The sequence below is a fragment of the Schistocerca gregaria genome, chromosome 2 (genome assembly GCF_023897955.1).
Source record: "Schistocerca gregaria isolate iqSchGreg1 chromosome 2, iqSchGreg1.2, whole genome shotgun sequence".
Lineage (NCBI taxonomy): Eukaryota > Metazoa > Arthropoda > Insecta > Orthoptera > Acrididae > Schistocerca > Schistocerca gregaria.
In genome coordinates this window covers 672,157,210-672,184,961 of record NC_064921.1, presented here as the reverse complement: position 1 = coordinate 672,184,961, position 27,752 = coordinate 672,157,210, and the positions used below count along the sequence as shown (strand labels likewise).

Sequence of the window (27,752 nt, the reverse complement as noted above, 5' to 3'; positions counted from 1 at the left end):
CATACCCCCCCCCTCCCCCCCCCAGATCGGACACGTGATATACATTTTTCACACCAACAGTCCTTTCTTTCTGTCTCCCCCCCCCCCCCCCTTTTTTTAGCTGAGCAATTCTTTAATAACTAGACTTGAGTATTCATTAGTGGTCCAGACAGGAGTTTGTGATACTTGAGAAATCTTATTTTCCATTTTCATCTTTAATACTCCCTTTCCAAAGTAGGTATTATTTATAATTTTATGTAGTTTGGAGGAACTCTGGGTACCATAAAAGTGTTCCTTTTCACACTTGTAAACTTATGTAGCACGTAAAATACTCATTGTGTATAGAATTACCAGAATAATCCCTATAAAATATGTGACTTCTGTCATGATACTGTCCCCTCCAGCTAGGATCAGTACCTAGGTAGACCATATGAATGCACTTCCTCTTTCGATTCTGGTAGGTACAACCCTTTATAAAACATCCCTATTTTGCATGCCACAGGTCGTCATATCCCCATGTAGATACGCCTGTTCTATATATTCCTATGTATACTATAATTAAATATTTTCTGGTAAAAATAGAAAATCTATTCTACACTACACATTTGCTTCTTAATACTTCATCTAATTCCTGGAGTCGTCCTCTACTTTTCAACTTCTGGACTCCTAATAGATTCCATGTCTGCATACTATTCAGTAGATAACATGTTTCCTTAGACTATACGAGTCCCACTATCTCACACTTCTTTGGCTTATGTTCTCTTTCATTACTCATACCTCCTTCTAATGTACACTTTATATACGATCATCATAGTTCATAGTTCTTATATGTATGTGATAGTTTTTATATAAGTAAACGATGTAGAACCATCATAATAAAAAACTAATAATGTGTGCATGTTTCCTGATGTACCATTATCTTTCCCCCTACAACACTTGGCGGTTCTCACATCTTTCTAATCTGTTACCTCGTTGTTGTGTATCTGTCTCTTTTTGTATGAAAGTGGACATGTGTTCGTGTCATCTGATTCTTCTGCCTTCTTATCTAAAGATAAGATGTAGGTTATTAGAAACCACTGAAAGTAGGAAAGACTTCTGCGATAGAACTATGTGAATATGGAAAGAGGGAAAAAATAGATAGGTCCTCAAATGAGAAGTAAGAAAGGAAATAAATAGAAATGGTTGCTAAGATTGAAGAACAGAAAGAAGATAGCCCCAAAGACTGGAAACCCTTTCCACGCCCCTTCCCCAGGATCCCTACCTCGCAGGTACTTGAGTGAGAAGCCAGAAGAGGTTTGATGTGAAATCGTCTCCTACAGAATGGACATTTCCACCTTCACCCTTGAGGTCCCTGAAGGAAATCTTAGCAACCCTATGGAAATGGCAAATGATGCAGAATCAGTCACACTTGTTCAAGAGGGTTGTATGAAAGGTGTTGTGTGTGTTTTTTGTTAGTTGTGATTTATGTGTTCGTGTAAACCTTGCTGTCATCTCAGTACCCACCCCTTTCAAACTGATACAAACCCTCCCATCAACATCATATCTCATAAAAGGTATAAAATATTTTGTACAAAGTAGAAAATCATATGCTATAGTATCATCATTATTTAATTAGTCATCCAATATTATATGTTCTGCTAACATAATATTCACTTCTGTTCATTAAGACAAATAGCATTAGGAAATATAAATGTGAACTCTGGTCCGATTGTGGCGGTACATCTGCTAAAGAATGACGCGGTTGTCCTAAGGCCAGCTCAGCGAGGACGGAAACCTCATGTAGAGCAAAAAAGGCAAAAGCTGGCTTCACTATATTACAGTCTGAGAATAGTATTCCCATGACCGAGGGAGATAAGAACTGACCAGGCACCTAATATATCCTGCCCCAAGGCTGTGCCAAATGACTGAGATCGGAGACAACATGTGTAAAAATTTCAACCTCATCCTGCAGCTGATCAAAGTCAGGACATCTAACAGACTGGAACAAGAAAATCTCTTACCATGAGCAATTTTGGATGACATAATCACAAATTCTCACTGGTATGGTTTTTTCCAGTACCTCTAAATGTGGGCTGATAGAATAGTTTATGAATTTGGGGGAATTCAGTGCAGAAAAATTATTACTGAAGAAATACCGAAAACAACTCAGGGACCTGATGGTTGTCACTCTGCCCATTAACTAAGAATGTTAATGACCCTGGAAGAAATAAAACTTTACATCTTTCACATTGTACTTTCCGTTTTCTGATCCAGTTGTAGGATCCACTAAAAATAACGTTGTGGGATGGATTACCGTTTGTACTCAGGATATGGTCCTTCATATTTTTGGAAAAACTTCTGTGTTTCTTTCTTCATGTCAGAGCTTTGAAGGTATTGATTTATAAGAACTAGGTCATTGACCTTGTTCTAAGTTCTACAGCTTTCTCATTATGCTTACTCACCCTTTGCCGGGCCTCCTCAACTAAATTCTGAGAAATGATTTCTTGGTTCAATTCATAATTGACACTTGGTTGTTCAGGCCAACTAAAATATTTAGTGAGAGGTTCTCCTACAAAAGGTTTGCCTGTTACTTATAAAGGTGATAACCCCTGTTGACAAATGTGGTAATTCATTTAGAATAAGTTCAAAGTCTTTAATTTTTGGCACCTATAAAGTATGTTTTTCATGGCAGTAAGTACAGCATAATGTCCCAATTTCTTTCATAACTCTTTCACATGGATTCAAGGAAGGATTATAGTTGGATATAAATGCTTGATGAATACCTTCCCAAGCAAGAAACTCTTTTTAAATTCCTTACTCACGAACTGTGGTCCATTACCAGTGAGAAACCATTTTGGTTTACCTACCTCCAGAAAGTATTATTGTAAACAGTGTATAACTGTTTGGGTATTTGCTCTTTTGATTGGGTATGGTTTAACATATTTTGACCAACACTTTATGATAACAAAAATGTATAAAATTCCTCCCTTTCTGTTTTGAATTGGTCCAAAATAATCTGCTGCTGTGAGAACTTAGGGATAATCGAATACATTTTGTACTTAACACGAGTATTATTCTCTTTCACCTTCTGACAGATTTCACAGGTTATAATTAAAAATGCTACTTTATGCCCTAGCTTTTTAAAATAATAAAAATTATTCATATGAGCTATACATTGTTTTTATTCCAAAGTATCCATATCCTGTATGAACATACCCCACAAGTGCATCTTCCATTACGTTAGGAATGCATGAGCGCCATTGTTGGATGTCACGCTGCCTTTCAAAAACAAATTATGACCTATAATTTTCCATTTTCCTACTTGATTAGGAGATAAGAAATTTTGGATACATATAGAAAACATTTCTGTAAAACAGGGATCATGATGGATATTTTTTGCATTATTCTCTGAGCCATCTCTTGTAATCTGATGTTCAGATGTTTTAATCACATAAAATTAATTGCTCACATAAAATTAATTGCAAATATAACAGCGGGTCCTTCCATGCGTTTTAATTCTTCCATGCCTACGGGTAACCTAGACAAAGCATCCGGTACAATATTCTTGGACCTTTTACATATTGTATGCTAATATAATATTCCTGTAGGAAAAGCATCCAGTGCATTAACGTACTATGTAATAAATGACAACTCATTAGAAAAGATAAAGCTTGATGATCTGTACAAATGTGGATATCTGAACCACATATTAATGTTTGAAATTTTTGGATACTTTCTATAATTGCTAACAGTTGTTTTTCAGTAGCCAAGTAATTTAACTCGTGTTTGTTCAGACTACAGCTACCAAAAGCTATGGTTCAGTGTTCTTCATGATTTAGATCCCGCTCTCCTTGGGAAAGTTCTGCTGCAATATCATAATCAGATGCATCTGTTAAAATTTTAAATGGTTCGCTCATAACCAGATGATGTAATATGGGTAACTCAACAAGTGCTATTTTGACGTTTTCAGATACTTCATTCACCTCTTTATCCCAAATCCATTGTACTCTCTTCCTTAATAAACTTAAAATTTTCAGGTCATTCATTTCTTGCCCTCTTATGTACCATTGATAGTATCCGGCTATTCCTATAAATCCCTTCAGCTGTCTTACATTTCTAGGATGTGGACATTCTTTAATAGCTTTGATGCGTTCAGGGTCCAGTCTAATTCCCTGCACCCCTACCATATGCCCTAAAAACGTAAACTCTTGACACGCAGAATATGATTTAGATAGCATAACCTGTCTCTTTAAATTTTTTCAGAGTCTTACGCAATGTTATACAATGTTCTTCCCAAGAAGGTGATATTATCAGGATATCATCTACATATATTATTAAATACTTCAAGAAATCTCTCCCTAATGCTTCATCCAGCACACATATAAATATGGATACAGAAATATTAAATCTGAATCGCAATACATTGAAATGGTATGATTTACCACCAAACAAAAATGCTGTATACTTCTTTGATTCTGGATGTAACCTAATTTGCCAATATCCCGCAGTCAGGTCCATCATATGGAAAAACCTTGCTTTCTCAAATTTGGATATCAATTCATCAATGTTAATGAGTCTCCACCTGCAGTTTTCTTCACCTAAACCAAAGGGTTATGCAGATGCTGGAGCTACGTTCAATTATATTTTTATTAATCATTTTGTTGATTTCCTCCCTAACGCTTCTTTCAAACTTACCAGTATTGGAAACACTACAATGTTCGGTAATGTATGGTAATAGGGCTATGTCCTGTGCAGCCATCTGCTCTTCCCTGTAGTTCTGCCTTCAGGTGTTTGTCATCACTGGTTCTGTGGGTCCTCCCAGTTAAAGTGTGAAGGATGGACTTCTGTGTAAGATGATGGTGGGAGAAGGTGGCTTTTCTGTATACTCTGTGGCCAGGTTTATCATCAGGTTTACGGTAAACTTCCATGTCGAGGAAAAGCAGCATCCTATTCTTTTCAATCTCCATAGTGAATTGTATTTTACTATGCTGTTGACTGAGATTTTGGTGGAACTGCTGTAGTTGATGACGAAGCTATCATTAACATATCAGAGCCAGCAATCAGGGCATAATGGTGAGGGCCAGAGAGCTGTTTCTTCAAATGCCTCCACGAAGATGTTTGCTGCAATAGGTGAGATAGGGGAACCCATAGCTACACCATCCATCTATTCATAAATTTCCCCTTTCCACCTTAAATAGGTGGTTGTTAAACAGTGGCACACTAGTTTGTAGATGTCAGGTACCACACTTTCCTCTAAGATGGTCACCATGTCTGACACTGGTGGTACATTCATGAATAGAAACTTCACATCAAAACTAACCATCAGATCTTTAGCCGATAGCAACAAGTATGTGTATAGCTAAAAAGTTAGGAAAAAGCTTACAATCTACAATCAGTGTGTATAATCAATTTGGATGTATGAAAGCAAAGCGTTCTCATTAATGTGCAAACTGTTTGATAACTAGGGTGGTTCAGAGAGGAATTCAGAGTTTAATGTTGGTGATTACAAGGGCAAGCAACAATGATTCAAATGAAATGAAATGGAGACAGGAAGGACATTAAACCAGGAGAATGTAAGAACAAAGCAAGTAGTTTGTTTCGTTTCAACATATAAAAAAAGGCGAAAGTGATGACGTGGGTAAATGACATTAGAAAATAACCACTTGCATGTGTATAGCTAAAAAAAAATTGGAAAAATTCTAGAGGGGGCATTTATTCAACAGTGGATACTGAATGTGTAATGAAGGCTATTAGTGAATCTCATCCTTTCGGCTGTAGCATAAGCTTAATTATCACAGATTTTTATGAAACATTTCTGTTATTGAAGACAGCATTAATTTGAGAAATGTACGAGAAGAATTATTAAGTGATACTTTTTTTTTCCTCTGCATGGCTGTATTTACTAAGCAAAAATGAACATATCTAACACAATCAGCTGATTTTTTTCCTCTACAGCCATTTTCAAGTGATCAATCTGTAAATATAAACTTTGTTATTGTTGTTGTTGTTGTTGACATCTTCTGTCTGAATATTGGTTTGATGCAGCTCTCCATGCTACTCTATCCTGTACAAGCCTCTTCATCTTTCTGATAGTGTTTACTGTATTCATCTGGTGGTCTCCCTCTATTATATTTACCCCCATGCTTCCCTCCAATACTAAATTGGTGATTCCTTGATCATCAGAATGTGTCCCATCAACCGATACCTTCTTCTAGTCAGGTTGTGCCACAAATTTCTTTTCTTCTCAGTTTCATTCAGTACCTCCTCATTAGCTACATGATCTGCGCATGCTTCTGTAGCACCACATTTGTAAATATGCTGTTCTCTTTTTTGTCTAAACCGTTTATCCTCCATGTTTCACTTTCGCACATGTCTACTCTCCATACAAATACTTTCAGGAAAGACTTCCTAACATTTAAATCCATATTCATTGTTAGAAAATTTCTCTTCTTTAGAAACACTTTTCTTGCCATTGCCAGTCTACATTTTATGTCCTTCCTACTTCTGCCATGAGCAGTTATTTTTCTGCCCAAATGCCAAAACTCATTTACTACTTTTAGTGACTCATTTCTTAATCAGATTCCCTCAGCATCAACTGATTTAATGTAACTACACTCGATTACTCTTATTTTGCTTTTGTTAATGTCCGCCTTGTATCCCACTTTCAAGACACTGTCCAGTCCATTCAGCTGCTCTTCTAAGTCGTTTGCTGTCTCTGATATAATTACTATGTCATTCGAAAACCCAAAAGCTTCCATTTCTTCTCCCTTAACTTTAATTCCTAAACCAATCCTACATTATTCTTGAAGTCTGAGGGTATTTTGCCTATCTCGTACATTTTGTACACAAGATGGAATAGTTTTGTCATGGCTGGCTCACTCAAGGCTGTCAGTAGTTCTGATGGTATGTCATCTACTCCCGGGGCCTTGTTTAGACTTAGGTCAGGCAGCAGCTGCCAGCCAAGATAGAGCAGCAGTGGGGAAGTAACCGATTTTGTGACATTTGACTAGTTCCTAACAAGTAGCAAATTATTTAGTCTCACCTGCATGCTTTGTTAGTTTATTTTTTGAATGTATGTGTGCTAATCTGATGTATTAGACACAGTTCATATGTTTTCATCATTGGCTCCAGTAGAGGTCTGCAGTGCGTGTCCATAGTCCTTTGTTTGCCTATGTAGTATAGTAGTTCATGGTCTTTAGTACAGATTGGGTCTGTGTTTGCTGTGTGTGAATACAAGCCAAGTTGTTGACACTTTGCTCTCAGCTCCAAGCTGTGTTGACATCAATTACACAGCTTGAGGCTGCAGTGCATGGGCATCACTGTTGTGGCCAGCTGTGGGGATCCAACACACATCAGCATCACCCATGAGTTCACTGATCAGTCTGTACCGGTGGTCAGCCCAGTTACTGCTCGCATCGAAATTGACACCTCACCCACGTTCGAGTGAGAGATCACCTCAGGGTGCAGCAGACTTCTCGGGGTGGCCGAACATAAGGCTTCCCAAGTGTAGCAAACAGGTTCCCAGTGCTGTCTGTAGTTGACACTGCCTTGTCTTGTTTCAGAGGAAACCTCTCAGTCTCCAATATCTGAGCAGTCATAGAAGGTGGGATTATTGGCTTTAATGTTAGGAGTGTTATGGGTTCCCATAGAAAATGGCTGCCAAGGAGAGAGAAAAAAGTCAGTGTGCACTCTGTGGGCATACTGGGTGGAGTGTTTCCAGATGTGGAACGGGTCCGTCTGCATGCCATGAAGAGAGCACAGAGTGCAGCTAACTGCAGGCGGTGGCTCTTGCCGGTACCAGTGATGTATGCCACTTTGGACCAAAGAGATTCTCCCTGGTTTTGAGCAGATATCACCATTTGCAGTATAGTCGACAGGACTGATTGCAGACCTCTGGGACAGAACTGAGTTGAGGGTCTCAACCAGAGGATCACATGGTTCTGTGACCATGTACACTACAGATTCCTTCACTTGCGCCATAGGGAGGTGGCGTTTTTGGTTCTACTAAATAGGCAAAGAGTTCACTACTTGCAGGAGGTGGCTGCAAGTGGTTACGGGGGCTGTGTGGCATGGGCTGGTCAGTTTTATAGGTTAGAGGGTCTTGTGGAAACACAAAAAGGTCTTCAGTCTCAAAGGGTTCAGGACAAACAGATGAAGAACCTAGATATAGGAATCATCAATATAACAGTTGTAAATTGTCATAGCTGTGTTGGCAAAGTACCAGAGCTCCGACCTGTAATAGAGAAACAAATCATTATAGGCACTGAAAGCTGGCTAAAACCTGTGTTAAGTGCAGCTGAAATTTTTGCAAAGGACAGGCTAAATACAACTGGTGGTGCCATGTTTATTGCTGTTAGAAGGGGTTTTATCTTGTAGCAGAACTGAAGTAGGTAGTTCTTGTGAGTTAGTATGGGCAGAGGTCATTCTTGGCAATAACAATGAAATAGTAATTGGATCCTTGTACTGACCTCCAAACTCAGATGTTACAATTGCTGAAAGCTTCAAAAAAACTTGATCTAATTTCAAATACATGCCAGATTCATGCAACCATAGTTGTTAATGACTTCAATTTACCCTCGATATATTGGCACAAATACATGTTTAAATCCAAAATTGTGCTACGTGCTTTCTCTGAAAATTATTTCAAGCTTTTAGTTCTTGAGCCCACATGAACAGTAAACAGTTGTAGAAACACACTGTACCTCTTAGCAACAAAAAATATGGAACCTATAATGAGCATCAAAAGTGATACAGAGATTAGTGAATATATGTTGGTCGTAGACGGACTCAATTTTGTAACTCCCAAATCCAACAAAAATAAATGAAAAATATATCTATTCAAAAAAGCAGATAAAAATTTGCTTTACGCCTTCCTGAGAGACAATCTCCAGTACTTCCAAATAAACAATGTAACTGTAGACCAAATGTGCCTTGAATTCAAAGAAATATAATTGACAGCAATTGAGAGATTTATGCCAAATAAGTTAACAAAAGGTGGAATTGGTCCCACATGATACACAAAACAGGTCAGAACACTGTTGCAGGAACAACGAAAAATGCATGAGAAATTTAAACGAATGCAAAATCCCCATCATTGGCGATCTTTTACAAAGGTTCAAAATTCCTACGCCAAAGAAGATGAAGTATATATTCCAAAACTCGAATCAAGAACAGCTGACAACATGAGTAACTTAGAAATAGATATCCACGGAGTAGTGAAGCAACTTAAATCACTTAATGAAAGCAAGTCTTCCGATCCAGACTGTAGACCAAATAGGTTCCTTTCAGAGTATGCTGATGCAATAGCTCCATACTTAACGATCTTATACGACCACTTGTTCGACAAAAGATTCATACACAAAGATTGGAAAGCTGCACAGCTCACACCAATATTCAAGAAAGGCAATAGGAGTCATCCACTAAATTATAGGCCATATTATTAACATTGATGCACAGCAGCAATTTGGAACATATATTGTGTTTGAACCTTAAGAATTACCTTGAAGAGAACGGACTGTTCAACATGGATTTAGGAAACATTGTTCTTTTGAAACACAACCACCCCTTCATTCACACAAAGTTTTGAGTACTGTCAACAAGGGATGTGCAATTGATTCTGTTTCTAGATTTCCAGGAAGCTTTTGACACTGTACCTCACTAACGGCTTGTAATGCAATTGCGTGCTTATGGAATATTGTCTCATTTATGGGACAGGATTCATAAATTCCTGTCAGAGAGGCCACAGCTGTCTTAGATTGTTTGCAGATGATGCTGTCGTTAATCGTCTTGTAAAGTCACCAGAAGATGAAAACAAATTGCAAAATGGTTTATAAGAAATATCTGTATGGTACAAAAATTAGCAATTAACCCTAAATAATGAAAAGTGTGATGTCATATGAGTGTGAGTGTGCTGTGTTACGTAGCGTTATGCTTAATTACAGACTTACTATTTTTGTTTTCACCACGTAACACCTGCTGTTTACATCCTTCTTCATTGCTGAGCGATATATCACTTTTCATTCTGACACCGCAACTCTTCCTTTCCTATATCTTCACTAGTTTTTAGCTAATGAACTGTTGGTTTTGCCGTTTAACACTTTTTCAATAACTGTGGAAGTATTACAGGCATCCAGTCCCACCTAATGTGTCACCCGCCTATACGTTTTACATGAACCTTTCAAGACCCGATCGATCTGTTTACAAAGAGAAAGCAGAATATCTCTTCCTTTGATGTTGTCCAACAACGACCTAGGAAGCTCGACGCTCTTGCGGCCCAGGCTCTTCCATGGCTTGCGTTAATTTGCAGCATTCATTTTATTCCTTGCCAACTTGCCGCTACATTGAACTTTAGTGGTGATCGTTGGGCAACATCTTCCATGTTATCTGCAACATAAATAAACTTTCTTCCCACAGTATTTCTGAAAACCCAAAAACAAGCTTAAAGAACATAATAATAATAACTGTTCTTACAGTTATTCGTATAAGTCTTGGTCGATTGAATGAGGGGTGGGACAGGCCTAAGCCTTGTGACACCACAAGTGCTGAAAGGAATCCATTATACATCAGTTACACAATAAATCAGTCAAATCTAAATGCCATCAGTACAACTAAATGCCAAAGAATTAAGATTACAAACTACTTAAATTTGAAAGGATACACAGAAAAATGTTGTGGGGAAGGCGAACCAAAGATTGGATTTTATTGGCAGAATTCATAGAAGATGCAACAGATCTACTAAGAAGACTGCCATAATTATGCCAGAAAAATGTTGTGGGGAAGGCGAACCAAAGATTGGATTTTATTGGCAGAATTCATAGAAGATGCAACAGATCTACTAAGAAGACTGCCATAATTACGCTTGTCCATCCTCTTTTGGAGTACTGGTGTGCAGTGTGGAATCCTTACCAGATAGGATTAATGGAGTACATCACAAGAGTTCAAAGAAGGGCAGCACATTTTGTGTTATCAAAAAATAGGATGGACATCATTAAAACAAAGGCATTTCTTGCTATCACAAGATATTCTCTCAAAATTTCAATCACCATCTTTCTCCTCCGAATGCAAAAATATTTTGTTGACGCCAACCTACATAAGGAAAAACAGTCATCACCTTAAATTAAGGGAAATCAGAGTTCGCACGTAAAGATATAAGTGTTCAATTTTCCACATGCTGCTCAAGAACGGAATAATAGAGAATTATTGTGAAGATGGTTCGGGGAACCTACTGCCAGGCATTTAAGTGTGATTAGCAAAGTATTTGTGTAGATGTAGATGCAGATGCAAATGAGGTCTTTCAGTGCTCTGTCAAATTCTTTTCACAGTATGATACCTCTGATCTCATCTTCATCTACATCCTCTTCCATTTCTGTAATACTGCCTTCAAGTTCATCTCCGTTGTGTAGACCCTCTATGTACTCCTTCCACCTTTCAGCTTTCCCTTCTTTGATTAGTGCCAGTTTTCCATCTGAACTCTTGATATTTGTGCAGCTGTGTCACTTTTCCCCAAAGGCCTCTTTAATTTTCCTGTTGGCAGTATCTATCTTTCCCTGAGTGAAATACATTTCTAAATCCTTACATTTGTCCTCTGGGCATTCCTGCTAAGCTGTTTTGCACTTCCTGTCAATCTCATTTTTTAGACGTTAATATTCCATTTTACTAGCTTCATTTGCTGCATTTGTATTTTTGTGTCTACTGATTTCATCAGTTAAATTCAATATCTCCTGTGTTATCCAAGGATTTTTACTAGACCTTGTCTCTTTACCTATTTGACCCTCTACTGGCTTCACTATTTCATCTCTCAAAGCTACTCACTTGTTGTCTATTGCATTCCTTTCCCCTGTTATAGTCAATTGTCGCCTTATCTTCCCTCTGAAACACTTAGCAATCTCTCGTGGTTCCAAATTATCCAGGTTCCATCTCCTTAATTTCCTACCTTTTTGCGATTTCTTTAGTTTTGTCTACAGTTCATAACCAATAAATTGTGGTCAGAGAAAACATCTACACCTGAAAATGTCTTGCTTTTCAATGTCTGGTTCCTAAATCTGTGTGTTCCCATTTTATAGTGAAAAGCTCCTGATGTCTCCAGGTCTCTTCCACATACACAGCTTTAGTTCATGATTCTTAAACCAAGTATTAGTGATGACTAAGTTATGCTTTGTGCAAAATTCTGCCAGGCGATTTCCTCTTTCATGCCTTTCCCCAAGTCCATATTCACCTATAGTTTTTCCTTCCTGCCCTTTACTTACCATTGAATTCTACTCCCCCATCACAATTAAATTTTCATCATCCTTAACTACATGAATAATTTCTTTTATCACAACATACATTTCTTCAATCTCTTCATCATCTGTGGATCTAGTTGACATATAAACTTGTGATACTGTGTTGTGTGCTGGCTTTTTGTCTATCTGGGCTATGGTAATGCATTCACTATGCTGTTCATAGTAGCTTACCCACATTCCCATTTTCCTATTCATTATTTTTAAACCTTCCCATGCATTACCTGTATTCAATTTTGTATTTATACTAGACTTATAAGTATGTAAGTATCAGTACACATGGATTTCTTTATTTTTGTTGTTCTTAAATTGTAATACCAAGGCATGTCTAATGTCCTTGTAGAAGAGATCTATAGATGAGTAGAACTATTTCTACTAGACAGTTGTGAATCTACATGAACGTGAAAGTATATTTGTAATTCATATGTTATTTATTGTACAACCAAACTTAAAACTCTGTTACTCATTGCAGTTAATCCTCTTCGTATGTGCATTTTCTTACAGAAGTGAGCTAAAATATTATCTTGAAATTCGTGTATAATTTTTAACTCTTTCTATTTGTGGTTCACCAAAATGTACAACGCAGCCTTTCTCCCATATTTCTAGCAGATGAAACAGTGCCTTCTCAGAACATCAGTGATGGTAAATTGGAAGTTGTAGGAATTTATTCATCTTTCCACATTGCACAGCTACAAGTGGGCCTGTCTCAGCCATATAGATTTGGCCAAGCATCACAAGTTAAGGTAACAAATATTTTGTTTTCTCCTTTAATACTTTGGTGTCAACTTAAAACGAAAATTAATTTTGATAATTACAATATATCAGTTTTCATTCAGAATTTGCATCTCTGTCAGGAATTTATAAAGGAGTGGATATCATTCCATAGCTTCATCCAAGTTAAGGAATTTCTGTAGTGTAATGTTTGGTGCAGTGGCACTCATTTTGAAAGTTATTTACAAATGACATGTATGGAAGATGGATTTATACTATAGTGTCATGACACTATAATAATTTTGGCTGGTATCAATCTAAATCAGGTGGAGCACAGTTTAGTGTGTGACTTTCTCAAAGCAGTATACTCAAGCTTTGGTGAAGTGGGTGTGATTCCATGTGAAAAAAAAAAAAATAAAATAAAATAAAAAAGACCAATGTGTATGCACCTCAAATTTTACAAAGTCAGGTGAAAGAAAATTAACTAACTTTGGCCACATTACAGTAGGCTGGACATCATTGCCAGATCTATTTACAACTGTAGATTGCACTATTTTATATACAGATCAGTGTATTTATTTGCTTAAGAAATGTTTCCTGTACATTCGTATCCTGTGTATAGTCACTTGAGTGTCTCCCCCCAGGGGCTCACATCTCTTTCATGAATATGTCCTTGGCCACCACAGGGCCACAGCCCTTATAGTGCTATTTCTGTTTCCGTGCTGCAGGTCTATTTTTCTCATATTCTTTTTTTTCTCTCTACTTTTCCATTAGTAGTCTTCTTGGTCCCAATTGTGCTTGAATCTGGTTTGTGTTTGGACATTCATTTTCTTATCTTCCAGCGTTATACACCTTTTCATTATTAATTATGTGGTCCCCTTGTTGTGTCTGACTTGCTACTTCTTTTCTAAATTTTACAAAATGTGGATCATGCAGGGAAGGCCACCTGGCGCAGTGTATATTCCACCTTTTGTGCCTTTCTTTCTTTGCACCCTTCTTTCTTGGAACCATACTACACCCGAAACACAGCATGGTAATCATTCTGTCGTGGGAAGAGTCATCAAGTACAAGCACAGTGGTGAGCACACAGGGATCACACTGTTAGTGGAATCTCCCCATGCAAGCCAAGAAGTATGTGCCAGGCACAAGGACTCAGATTAATGGTTTACTGGCCAGGCTTGATGGCACCTATGAGTAGAGCTGTCATTCGGAATAGGTGGTACCATAGCAGAATGTTCTCATATGAAGCGTACATGCCCCCAGCAGTCACTTTTGAAGCTAAGACATATTACTAGGCAGAGAAGTATGACTCAAAAATGTTCCTTTCCTTGGCTACATTATGGGAGTAACATAGAGCTCAGAGACCAGGTGAGAAATAGCCCCCCCCCCCCCTCCCAAATACTTGGTTTGATCTAGTACAAATGAGAATTCAATTTTGACTGCAAACCCTCTTTTTTTTAAGACCTTGAGGACAGGTTTGGGCAAGTGGCAGTTATTTCAAAAATTAAAATTTGCTCTGTTCTCTCAATCTGCTGGCTGCCCTTGATGCATTTCCAGGCTCAGACATGACATACACTGATGGCTGAACAGTCAATGGATGAACTGGTTTTGCCTACACACATGCAAGAGGCAGTGAACTACACTCGCTTCCAAATGGATGCAGTTTATTCGCTGCAGAATTGATAGCCATTGCTCAAGCCCTCAGCCACCTTCATTCATGCACTGGAGAGTCATTCTTAATTGGCCTGAGTAGTCTCCACGAAGTCAACCATGACACCCATTGGTTGTGATTGTTCAGGATCTCCTGTATGATATCCACCATGCTGAATGGTTGGTTGTCGTTATGTGGACCCCTGGTCACAGTGGGATCCCAGGGAACAAACATGCTGACCAGTTTCCAAGTTGGCTCCCAGGCTTTAGAGGTGGGGGCTGGAACTGGACCTTCGATCAACTCTATGCCAACAATCGTTGAAGGTCATTAAAGGCTTGTAATTCAGACTGATGTGCCCTACTTTTCCAAATAAATTGCAAACCATAAAGGAGACCACGACCATGTGGCAGACTTCCCTTCATGCTTCTCGCAAGGAATCTACTGTCCTCTATCAACTTTGCATTGTCGACACTTAGCTGGCCCACAGCCGTATCCTCCAATGTGAGGATCCACACCACTGTCAGTGTTGTGCCTGTCTAAGGTGGTCCACATCTTGCTGGACATCTCTAATTTGGCTACCGTAGTGGCAAAACCGTAAGCTTGTTGACATGCTACCTCTGGTGCTAGTGGACTGCCAAAGTGGCTGATCTGGTTTCATGTTTTACCTGTGAAAGAAGTTTTTACTTCTCTCTATGACGTAAGGCACAGTAGCCTCTTTGGTCACTTGAGGGACCGGAGGGGTGCCCCATTGCTAGCTCCACACCAAGGGGCCCATGGTGGCCCTTGCTCGGTGGTCTGGCCTGGATCCAGCAGGTATCACCTTTTTAATTCTTCTCTTTTACATCTGTTGTTGGTTGACAAATTTGTCATCATTGTTCTGTTTCCTGAGATTTTATCTTGCCCATGTAGCTAGTTTTCTTGTAGTAATGGAGAGTCTGGAAGCACCAATTGGATGTGAAGTTTGGCCGCATAACATGTCTCGGGTGAGGGGGCTTTAACTGCTTTCTGGGTGGCGCAACTCTCCCATCTTCACTCTTTTTCCCTTCTCTCACATCTACTTGCTTCTATCTCATGGTTTTCTTGATTCTCAGATGCGTTTGAGTCCATTGGTATTTGTCCTTTTTGTCCTTCCTCTCTGTGGACTATTCCCAGCTTGACACACAAAGGTTTAAAGGACCGATGACCTTATAGTTTGGCCCCTTTAACTTCTTCAATCCATCCATAACATAAGTGTTTAACTGCAATAATGAGTCCTTTTTTAGAACAAATGTGACTTAATGATTTTCACATTTTTGTTCATTGTTATATGTTTTATGCAAAGAAATGCAATAAGGCTGGATTCTGTGTGTCTTTGGTTGCGTAACGTGTCCCGTTTCAGACACATGTATCTTGGAAATTATGCTGTCTTGTAGCTTTCGCCATTGGCTGTGATTCTTTTGATGCCTTATCATCTCATTTACCACAGTGCATAAAATGTTGCTACTATAGCAATAACAGTCAAATTACGTACATTCTAACAATGTGATCATTGAATGGAAAACTGATGACACTGATGGAGGGAATGTACTCACCAAACAACAGCAGCTGTAAACTTTTTGGAAGATACACAATTGCTAGCTTTTAGAACCAGGGCCTCCTTTAGCTGGGAGAACAGTGAATTATTAAAGGAAAAAAGACTGATAGTCCTTAATTATACATGATATGAAACTTCCTGGCAGATTAAAACTGTGTGCCGGACCGAGACTCGAACTTAGGACCTTTACCTTTCGCAGGCAAGTGCTGTACCATCTGAGCTACCCAAGCACGACTCACTCCCAGTCCTCACAGCTTCACTTCTGCCAGTATCTCATCTCCTACCTTCCAAACTGTACAGAAGCTCTCTTGCGAACCTTGCAAAACTAGCACTCCTGAAAGAAAATGTATTGCGGAGACATGGCTTAGCCACAGCCTGGGGGATGTTTCCAAAATGAGATTTTCACTCTCCAGCAGAGTGTGCGCTGATATGAAACTACCTGGAAGATTAAAACTGCCCGTGAAAGGCAAAGGTCCCGAGTTCGAATCTCGGTCCGGCACACAGTTTTAATCTGCCAGGAAGTTTCATATCAGCGCACACTCCACTGCAGAGTGAAAATCACATTCTGTATACATGATATTTTTCTTTATCTTTAATTTTTAATTGCTAGCACGTTTCCTGCAACCGTCATCTCAAAAAAATAGTTCAAATGACTCTGAACACTATGGGACTTAACATCTGTGGTCATCAGTCCCCTAGAACTTAGAACTGTTTAAACCTAACTAACCTAACGACATCACACACACCCATGCCCGAGGCAGGATTCGAACCTGCGACCGTAGCAGTCACGCGGTTCCAGACTGAAGCACCTAGAACCGAACGCGGCCAACCCGTCATCTCACTTCTGCAACAAAACAGAGGCCCTGTCTATGAGAGATAACAGATTTAAATCTTTCAAAGTGTTTCATCTGCTGCTACTTTGTAAGAATGTTTACTCTATCCATATTGCAAATATCTGATGTGCAGCTTATTGATAAAATCTCCACATTTTTAATATCTAATACTCCATTACGAAATATACTTCAGCATGTGATTGCAAGGGAAACAGTTGGCTTTCCTTCGTGTAATTGTATTACTATCCTTTACAGATAGCAAATTGTGTTCTAATGTGAGCTTCCTATTTTTTTTCATCCAACAGAAAAAGACAAATGTTCATTATTTTTACTTTCTCTCCTTTCATTTCTGTTGTTGTTGTTGTTGTTGTGGTCTTCAGTCGTGAGACTGGTTTGATGCAGCTCTATCCTGTGCAAGCCTCTTCATCTCCCTGTACCTACCCATCTAATCTTCAGCATTCTTCTGTAGCACCACATTTCAAAAGCTACTATTCTCTTCTTGTCTAAACTATTTATCATCCATGTTTCACTTCCATACATGCCTAAACTCAATACAAATCCTTTCAGAAACGAATTCCTGACACTTAAATCAATAGTCGATGTTAACAAACTTCTCTTCTTCAGAAACACTTTCCTTGCCAAAGCCAGTCTACATTTGATATCCTCTCTACTTCGACCACCATCAGTTATTTTGCTCCCCAAATAGCAAAACTCCTTTACTACTTTAACTGTCTCATTTCCAAATATAATTCCCGCAACATCACCCAACTTAATTCGACTACATTCCATTATCCTCGTTTTGCTTTTGTTGATATTCATCTTATTCCCACCTTCCAAGACACTGTCAATTCCATTCAACTGCTCTTACAAGTCCTTTGCTGTCTCTGACAGAATTACAATGTCATTGGCGAACCTCAAAGTTTGTATTTCTTCTCCATGGATTTTAATACCTACTCCGAACTTTTCTTTTGTTTCCTTCACTGCTTGCTCAATATACAGATTGAATAGCATCGGTGAGAGGCTACAACCCTGTCTCACTGCCTTCCCAACCACTGCTTCCCTTTCATGTCCCTTGACTCATAACTGCCATCTGGTCTCTGTACAAATTGTAAATAGCCTTTCGCTCCCTGTATTTTACCCCTGCCACCGTTAGATTTTGAAAGAGAGTATTCCAGTCAACATTGTCAAAAGCTTTCTCTAAGTCTACAAATGCTAGAAACGTAGGTTTGCCTTTTCTTAATCTTTCTTCTAAGATAAGTCGTAGGGTCAGTATTGCCTCAAGTGTTCCAACATTTCTACAGAATCCAAACTGATCCTCCCTGAGGTCCGCATCTACCAGTTTTTCCATTTGTCTGTAAAGAATTTGCGTTAGTATTTTGCAGCTGTGACTTATTAAACTGATAGTTCTGTAATTTTCACATCTGTCAACACCTGCTTTCTTTGGGATTGGAATTATTATATTCTTCTTGAAGTCTGAGGGTAGTTCGCCTGTTTCATACATCTTGCTCACCAGATGGTAGAGTTTTGTTATTACTGGCTCTCCCAAGGCTGTCAGTAGTTCTAATGGAATGTTGTCTACTCCCGGGGCCTTGTCTTGACATCGCCCCTCTATAGACCCTCTATATACTCCTTCCACCTTTCTGTTTTCCCTTCTTTGCTTAGAACTGGGTTTCCATCCGAGCTCTTTATATTCCTGCAAGTGTTTCTCTTATCTCCAAAGGCCTCTTTAATTTTCCTGTAGGCAGTATCTATTTTACCTCTCATGAGATAAGCCTCTACCTCCTTACATTTGTCCTCTAGCCATCCCTGCTTAGCAATTTTGCACTTCCTGTCGATTTCATTTTTGAGACGTTTGTATTCCTTTTTGCCTGCTTCACTAGGTGCATTTTTGTATTTTCTCGTTTCATTAATTAAATTCAATATCTCTTCTGTTACCCAAGGATTTCTATTAGCCCTCGTCTTTGTACCTACTTGATCCTCTGCTGCCTTCACTATTTCATTCCTCAAAGCTACCCATTCTTCTTCTTCTACTGTATTTCTTTTCCCCATTCCTCTCAATTGTTCACTTATTTTCTCCATGAAACTCTGTACAACCTCTGGTTCTTTCAGTTTATCGAGGTCCCATCTCCTTAAATTCCCACCTTTTTGCCGTTTCTTCAGTTTTAATGTACAGTTCATAACAAATAGATTGCGGCCAGAGTCCACATCTGCCCCTGGAAATGTCTTACAATTTAAAATCTGCTTTCTAAATCTCTGTCTTACCAATATATATCTGAAACCTTTTAGTATCTCCAGAGTTCTTCCATGTATACAACCTTCTTTCATGATTCTTGAACCAAGTGTTAGCTATGATTAAGTTATGATCTGTTCAAAATTCTACCAGGCGGTCTCCTCTTTCATTTCTTAGCCCCAATCCATATTCACCTACTATGTTTCCTTCTCTTCCTTTTCCTAATGTCGAATTCCAGTCACCCATGACTATTAAATTTTCATCTCCCTTCACTACCTGAATGATTTCTTTTATCTCATCAGACATTTCATCAACTTCTTCATCATCTGCAGAGCTAGTTGTCATATAAACTTGTACTACTGTGGTAGGTGTGGGCTATGTGTCTATCTTGGCCACAATAGTGCTTTCACTATGCTGTTTGTAGTAGCTTACCTGCACTCCTATTTTTTATTCATTATTAAACCTACTCCTGCATTACCCCTATTTGATTTTGTATTTATAACCCTGTATTCACCTGACCAAAAGTCTTGTTCTGAGGCATCAAGGGATCATCAATTTAGTATTGGAGGGCAGCGTGGAGAGTAAAAATCGTAGAGGGAGACCAAGAGATGAATACACTAAGCAGATTCAGAAGGATGTAGGTTGCGGTAGGTAGGTACTGGGAGATAAAGAGGCTTGTACAGGATAGAGTAGCATGGAGAGCTGCATCAAACCAGTCTCAGGACTGAATCAACAACAACAACAGTGTAAAAAGACTGTGAAAATTTAGAAGAGTCCTGCACTAGCAACAGTGAGAAATAGTTCTTCATAATGAGAGCAATCTCACTTCTTTTGTGTCAAGGTATTACTTTCAAAATTCCACGAACATTTAGGAACACAAAGTTGTTGTTGTGGTCTCCAGTCCTGAGACTGGTTTGATGCAGCTCTCCATGCTACTCTATCCTGTGCAAGCTTCTTCATCTCCCAGTACCTACTGCAACCTACATCCTTTTGTATCTGCTTAGTGTATCCATCTCTTGGTATCCCTCTACGGTTTTTACCCTCCACGCTGCCATCCAATGCTAAATTTGCGATCCCGTGATGCCTCAAAACATGTCCTACCAACCGATCACTTCTTCTAGTCAAGTTGTGCCACAAACTTCTCTTCTCCCCAATCCTATTCAATACCTCCTCATTAGTTACGTGCTCTATCCACCTTATCTTCAGCATTCTTCTGTATCACCACATTTCGAAAGCTTCTATTCTCTTCTTGCCCAAACTATTTATCGACCATGTTTCATTTCCATACATGGCTACGCTCCATACAAATACTTTCAGAAACTACTTCCTGACACTTAAATCTATACTCAATGTTAACAAATTTCTCTTCTTCAGAAACGCTTTCCTTCCCATTGCCAGTCTACATTTTATATCCTCTCTACTTCGACCATCATCAGTTATTTTGCTCCCCAAATAGCAAAACTCCTTTACTACTTTAAGAGTCTTATTTCCTTATCTAACTCCCTCAGCATCACCCGACTTAATTCAACTATATTCCATTATCCTCGTTTTGCTTTTGTTGATGTTCATCTTATATCCTCTTTTCAAGACACTGTCCATTCCTTTCAACTGCTCTTCCAAGTCCTTTGCTGTCTCTAATACAATTACAATGTCATCGGTGAACCTCAAAGTTTTTACTTCTTCTCCATGAATTTTAATACATACTCCAAATTTTATATTTTGTTTCCTTTACTGCTTGCTCAATATACAGATTGAATAGCATCGGTGAGAGGCTACAACCCTGTCTCACTGCCTTCCCAACCACTGCTTCCCTTTTATGTCCCTCGACTCATAACTGCCATCTGGTCTCTGTACAAATTGTAAATAGCCTTTCGCTCCCTGTATTTTACCCCTGCCACCGTTAGAATTTGAAAGATAGTATTCCAGTCAACATTGTCAAAAGCTTTCTCTAAGTCTACAAATGCTAGAAACGTAGGTTTGCCTTTTCTTAATCTTTCTTCTAAGATAAGTCGTAGGGTCAGTATTGCCTCACGTGTTCCAACATTTCTACGGAATCCAAACTGATCCTCCCTGAGGTTCGCATCTACCAGTTTTTCCATTTGTCTGTAAAGAATTCGCGTTAGTATTTTGCAGCTGTGACTTATTAAACTGATAGTTCGGTAATTTTCACATCTGTCAACAACTGCTTTCTTTGGGATTGGAATTATTATATTCTTCTTGAAGTCTGAGGGTATTTCGCCTGTCTCATACATCTTGCTCACCAGCTGGTAGAGTTTTGTCATGACTGGCTCTCCCAAGGCCGTCAGTAGTTCTAATGGAATTTTGTCTACTCTGGGGGCCTTGTTTCGACTCAGGTCTTTCAGTGTTCTGTCAAACTCTTCACGCAGTATCTTATCTCCCATTTCGTCTTCATCTACATCCTCTTCCATTTCCATAATATTGTCCTCAAGTACATCGCCCTTGTAGAAACCTATATACTCCTTCCACCTTTCTGCCTTCCCTTCTTTGCTTAGAACTGGGTTGCAATCTGAGCTCTTGATATTCATACACGTGGTTCTCTTCTCTCCAAAGGTCTCTTTAATTTTCCTGTAGGCAGTATCTATCTTAGCCCTAGTGACATAAGCTTCTACATCCTTACATTTGTCCTCTAGCCATCCCTGCTTAGCCATTTTGCACTTCCTGTCGATCTCATTTTTGAGACGTTTGTATTCCTTTTTGCCTGCTTCATTTACTGCATTTTTATATTTTCTCCTTTCATCAATTAAATTTAATATTTCTTCTGTTACCCAAGGATTTCTAGCAGCCCTCGTCTTTTTACCTACTTTATCCTCTGCTGCCTTCACTACTTCATCCCTCAGAGCTACCCATTCTTCTTCTACTGTGTTTCTTTCCCCCATTCCTGTCAATTGTTCTCTTATGCTCTCCTTAAAACTCTGTACAACTTCTGGTTCTTTCAGCTTATCCAGATCCCATGTTCTTAAATTCCCACCTTTTTGCAGTTTCTTCAGTTTTAATCTACAGTTCATAACCAATAGATTGTGGTCAGAGTCCACATCTGCCCCTGGAAATGTCTTACAATTTAAAACCTGATTCCTAAATCTCTGTCTTACCATTATATAATCTATCTGATACCTTTTAGTATCTCCAGGATTCTTCCATGTATACAACCTTCTTTTATGACTCTTGAACCAAGTGTTAGCTATGATTAAGTTATGCTCTGTGCAAAATTCTACCAGGTGGCTTCCTCTTTCATTTCTTAGCCCCAATCCATATTCACCTACTATGTTTCCTTCTCTCCCTTTGCCTACACTCGAATTCCAGTCACCCATGACTATTAAATTTTCGTCTCCCTTCACTACCTGAATAATTTCTTTTATTTCATCATACATTTCATCAATTTCTTCTTCATCTGCAGAGCTATTGGCATATAAACTTGTACTACTGCAGTAGGCATGGACTTTGTGTCTATCTTGGCCACAATAAGGCATTCACTATGCTGTTTGTAGTAGCTTACCCGCACTCCTATTTTGTTTATTCATTATTAAACCTACTCCTGCATTACCCCTATTTTATTTTGTATTTATAACCCTGTATTCACCTGACCAAAAGTCTTGTTCCTCCTGCCACCGAACTTCACTAATTCCCACTATATCTAACTTTAACCTATCCATTTCCCTTTTTAAATTTTCTAACCTACCTGCCCGATTAAGGGATCTGACATTCCACGCTCCAATCCATAGAACGCCAGTTTCGTTTCTCCTTTTTACACTATGACAGGTTTAATCCTAATAAGTCAGAGTAGTGCCAGTGAATGAACGATTTACCACGAATGTCATACCAGAAATAAAAAGTGATGGAGCTTCTGCACAGCTTCAGAGAAAATGGCATGCAGAACTGCACAGAATAAAGGATATGGTTTTCATAAATTTAGAGGTTAATATTTTCAGTACGCCACAAGCTGCTAAGTACAAATCTGGTTACTATGACATCTAGTTTGATTCTGTACTGATTATCATTTGGTTGACTATTTATAGGCAAAAGAATATTTTGGATGTGTATATATTGACTAACAATATTAGATTCTATTACAAGAGTGAAAAATTCTAGGAAGCAAACAATAAACACAAATGATGAAAGGCAGCCATTTAGCTGTACCTGAATGATGCTTACCACATAAAAACATATAACACCACAGAGGCACTACTAAGCTTTCAAGCTACCACTCATTTTCATGTTAAAGCACATAACTCACAACCACAGAAACACACCCAAATGCAAATGTCACTGGGGTCAGGTGTGGGTATGTCCGTTCATCTGTGTCTGTCTGTGTGTGAGTGTGTGTGTGTGCGTGTGTGTGTGTGTGTGTGTGTGTGTGTGTGTGTGTGTGTGTGTATGTGTGTGTGTGTGTACTTAAACTATGAGGTTAGTTTGAAAAGTTCTCAGAATGAAATAGAAGAAACGACATACCTCAATGAAACTTTTTTGTTTTGTAATGTAGTCTCCCTGTACACAATGCATTTGGTCGAGCAATGTTCCATCTTGATCCCATATCGAAAATTAACTTCTCCCAGGCTTGCAAGAAACTCATCAACTTTGCCTGTCGGTTCTTCATTTGAAGAGAATCTTAGGAAAATTTTGAGCTTGGGGACGTGTGGAAGAGCCAAATCAGGCAAACAAGGCGAATGTGGCAACAATTCATATATTACTTCATGTATTTTTGCCATGGCAACAACACTTGTGTGTGTGTCCACATTTTCTCGGTGAAAGATAACTTTTCTCCTTGCCAAACCTGGAATTCTCATGTATCTTGTTCTGCAGTTGGTCCAGGAGGTTAGCATGGTATTGTCCTGTAATTGTTTGACCAGTGGGAAGATAATCTATCAGTAGAATTCCTTTCGTATCCCAGAAAATTGGCGCCATTACCTTTCTGGCTGACTGTATTGCTTTTGCTTTCTTTGGTGGTGGTGAATCAGCACATTTCCACTGCTTTGGCTGTCATTTTTTCTCTGTGGTAGTAGTGGTCCCAAGTTTAGTCTGTGATCATAAACAAATAAAAAAAACCTTGTTGGTTTCTCTAAAAATGGGGCAAATATTGTTCAGACATTTCCATTCTGATATATTTCTAATCCTGTGTTAAGTTTTGTGGCACCCATTTAGCAGATAATTTTCTCATATATCCAACTCCTCTCCAAAAATGTGATACACCCATTCAGATGAAATCTTTACAGCGTCAGCAATTTTTTGCACTTTCAGTCATCAGTCCTCCATGACCATTTTATACACTTTTGCAATAATTTATTAGGTAGTGGTACATCTTGGCTGACCACTACACAGATCATTACCTAACCTGTCCTGAATTTGTTTGTCCACTGGTGACTGTTGAATGTGAAGGAGCAGAGTGTCCCCCTCCCCTGCACACCTGCACACACCAGTGGATTCTGAAAATTAGCATGAATTTCCTTTGCTTTCATACTGTTCTTTATGGGACACATAGTCATTGCTTGACTCCTAATTTTTTTCCATCTTCACGAATCACTACATTGAAACAACAACAGAGAAATGTCAGCACCAAAGATCTCTACCCAGAGCACTGACAGGTCACGTTTACTCATAAATGATGACCTATTGTTACAGAGGAACCTTGTTGCAGTAGCACTGACATCTGATGGTGAGTCTGGGAACTTCTCAAATTGCCCTCATAGAATAAAAGTGATAGCCAAAAAGTTGCAAAATTTATGTGCTGTTACATCATTTCTAAGCGCTGCACATCTGTCATTTACAGATAAGTGGCTCCCTCTTCTTATTTTCGTTTGTAATCATTCATGTTATTATGTTTAAGAATGTCAGCTTACTAATAACATCTTACCTTCCATCTTTCTTCATAAATTATGGACATGATAATTATTTAGATATATGTTTGTGTACCAAATGACACTTCCACAGTATTCAACTATTTCATAGAGTGCACATTTTTTGTTGCAGTCTTAATAGGAGCTAATGTAATCAAGTAAGTTTTTGAACATTCATAACAAATTGACAATTAAAAAATTATATTTCAGCCATAATTTCCACTTCTCCCTTTTTTTGTCTATCAGGAGAGTAAACTGTAACAACATTTCAGTTCCACAAATATATTTTGCAGATAACTTTGAAATCACCTGCACCTATCCAGGTAGATGGTGAGCCATGGTTGCAGAAAACTTCAGAAATAAACATACATTTTCATAATCAGGCCACTGTTCTTAAATTGAAGGAAACGGTTGATTAAGTATTATTTCAGGACTATTGATTGCGTTCTGTTATATGTTCCAAAATATTTTGTTTAATTTTATGTGGTTTTAATAATTTAATTTTTACAGCATTTATTTTTTATTAGTTACAAAGAAGTTTCAGAACTGCTTTGCTTTTATTGTTAAACATTGCTTTTATATTTGATATGTTTATATTTTGTATTCATCTTAAATGTCTGTAACAACAAAATAATATCACTAAGATGTGCCTTGCCATAATTATCTACTGTAGCACTGCTTGTACAAGTTTTATAGTCATGCAAATGAGAATCCATGTAAATGTTTAACTAGTAAGCTGCAAGATATTCAGGGATTTACAACAAATCATATGCCAGTACCAACACTAACTGGTAAGGGCCATTCTTTAACAGATATAAGATTATTATGAATTCCACTTATGAAGAAAATAAAACCTTTACAGTCATACATAAATTATCTTTTATTGAAATGTTTTCAATTTTTCCTATTCCACCTTGTTTTGAAATGTTAATGTATTGATAATCAAGTAATTGTATGGACTTAAAAAAGTTATCTTTTGTAACCGACATTGTATTCTGTGTACAAGTGACTGATTGTGTCTTCTACTATTATCTCCTGTTGGGATTTGTGATATTGTGCAGTAATCACATCACTCTAATGGTGTAGCATCTGTGGTCTGGTTTTTCGGACTTACTGGATTGCTGAGTAAGGTGGCGCAGTGGTTAGCACACTGGACTTGCATTCAGGACAATGACAGCTCAAACCCATGTCCGGTCATCCTGATTTAGGTTTGCAATGATTTCCCTAAATCACTTCTTGTAAATTCCGGGATGGTTCTTGTGAAAGGGCATGGCTGACTTTGTCCTCCATCCTTCCCCAATCCGATGGGAGCGATGACCTTGCTGTTTGGTCCCTTCCCTGAATCACCAACTAACTTACTTAATGCATTCCAAAAACTTAAATCTATTGAACAGCATTAGTACAGTGTGCAAATGATGCCTCACTGTGACAGAGTGTTTAGAAAGATCACAGACAGATTTCTGATGAGCATGAAAGAAAGAAAAAAAACAGTAGTATGTTGATTCAAAGTGCTGTGAGCAAGACCATGCCATGATTCTGATGGATTTTTTTTAAAAAAAGTTGCTCATCAGAATAGAAGTATCAGTTTTTATGTGTATGACATTAGCCATAACAGGCTGTGCATGTGATGTTTATAACATCAGGAAACTGATAGAACAGTCCTAAAGTTGTCTATTTACATGTATTTGATTGCAAAGCTAATATGCAGGGTGATTATAATTAAAGTTAAACTTTTAAACCACTGTAGAAATAACACCACTGGTCAGAACGATGTCAAATTGCAATGGAATGTTATCAAAGAAGGGGGAAAATGTATGACAGAAGAAAAATAAATAGTTACAAAAGGTAGCAATAGATGGAAATGTAAGCATCATAAATTAATAGGGTTGACTACAAATGACAAATGAATCATAAAAACAGTGCCTAAAGTGTCCGTTTGATGTTAAAGAAACTGTACTACTGAGTCTGCATGGGTTTACAGGTGTGATACTGTTAGTTACATAAGCCCATCCACCACTGCAAAGTCATATCACCTTAAATGGGAAAAATTGGTTTTTAATTGTCCTGAGGCCAAAAACGGCTTAAAAGGATCACTCACATTTATTTTTAATTGTCCTGAGGCCAAAAACTATATCAAAAGCTTCACTCAGAATCAAATCAGATTATTAATTTTTGTTTGACTGGCACAAAACATGTTCAATATGCTGTCCACTTTCTGCAATAAGTTGAACTCGAGAAACAGCATATTCCACAACTGTTTCACTTTCAGAATGTGTTGCACAGTGCCTGCCTTCAGTGCAGCTAACATTGCAATCAGAACAATGAACACAACAACTTTCAGATAGCCCCACAGCCAGAAGTCACAAGGATTAAAATCAGCTGATTGGGACGGCTAAGCTGTAGGGAAATGGCGGCTGATAATTCTAGCATTCCTGAAATGGCATTTCAGCAGCTGCTTAACTGGATTTGCAAACTGCAGAGGTGCGCCATCTTACATAAAAATGATCCCATCTACATATCCACCCTGTTGGAGAGCTGGAATGACGTGGTGATGTAAGAGACACTCATATCATATACCAGTGACAGTACAGGTAACAAGACCGGAACCACCTGTATCTTAGAAAAAATATGCCCCTATGATAAATGATGCAACAAACCCACACCACACA

At 38.5% G+C, this 27,752-nt stretch overlaps 1 protein-coding gene across 14 annotated transcripts in view; it reads left to right on the top strand.

Moving 5' to 3' along the window:
* LOC126334721 (diacylglycerol kinase epsilon-like) overlaps window positions 1-25,956 on the top strand; it is a 189,051-nt gene extending 163,095 nt beyond the window's left edge. For 7 of the 14 annotated variants that reach the window (XM_049997255.1, XM_049997258.1, XM_049997252.1 and 4 more), the window contains 2 exons: window positions 12,846-12,979; window positions 25,377-25,956. In XM_049997255.1, the coding sequence (XP_049853212.1) occupies window positions 12,846-12,979; window positions 25,377-25,502 (260 nt within the window). In that variant the 3' untranslated portion in view covers window positions 25,503-25,956. Of the gene's footprint in view, window positions 1-12,842; window positions 12,980-25,376 lie in introns of all 14 variants that reach the window. The other 7 variants (XM_049997246.1, XM_049997250.1, XM_049997247.1 and 4 more) reach the window with 1 other exon arrangement.
* The last annotated feature ends 1,796 nt before the right edge of the window (window positions 25,957-27,752 follow it).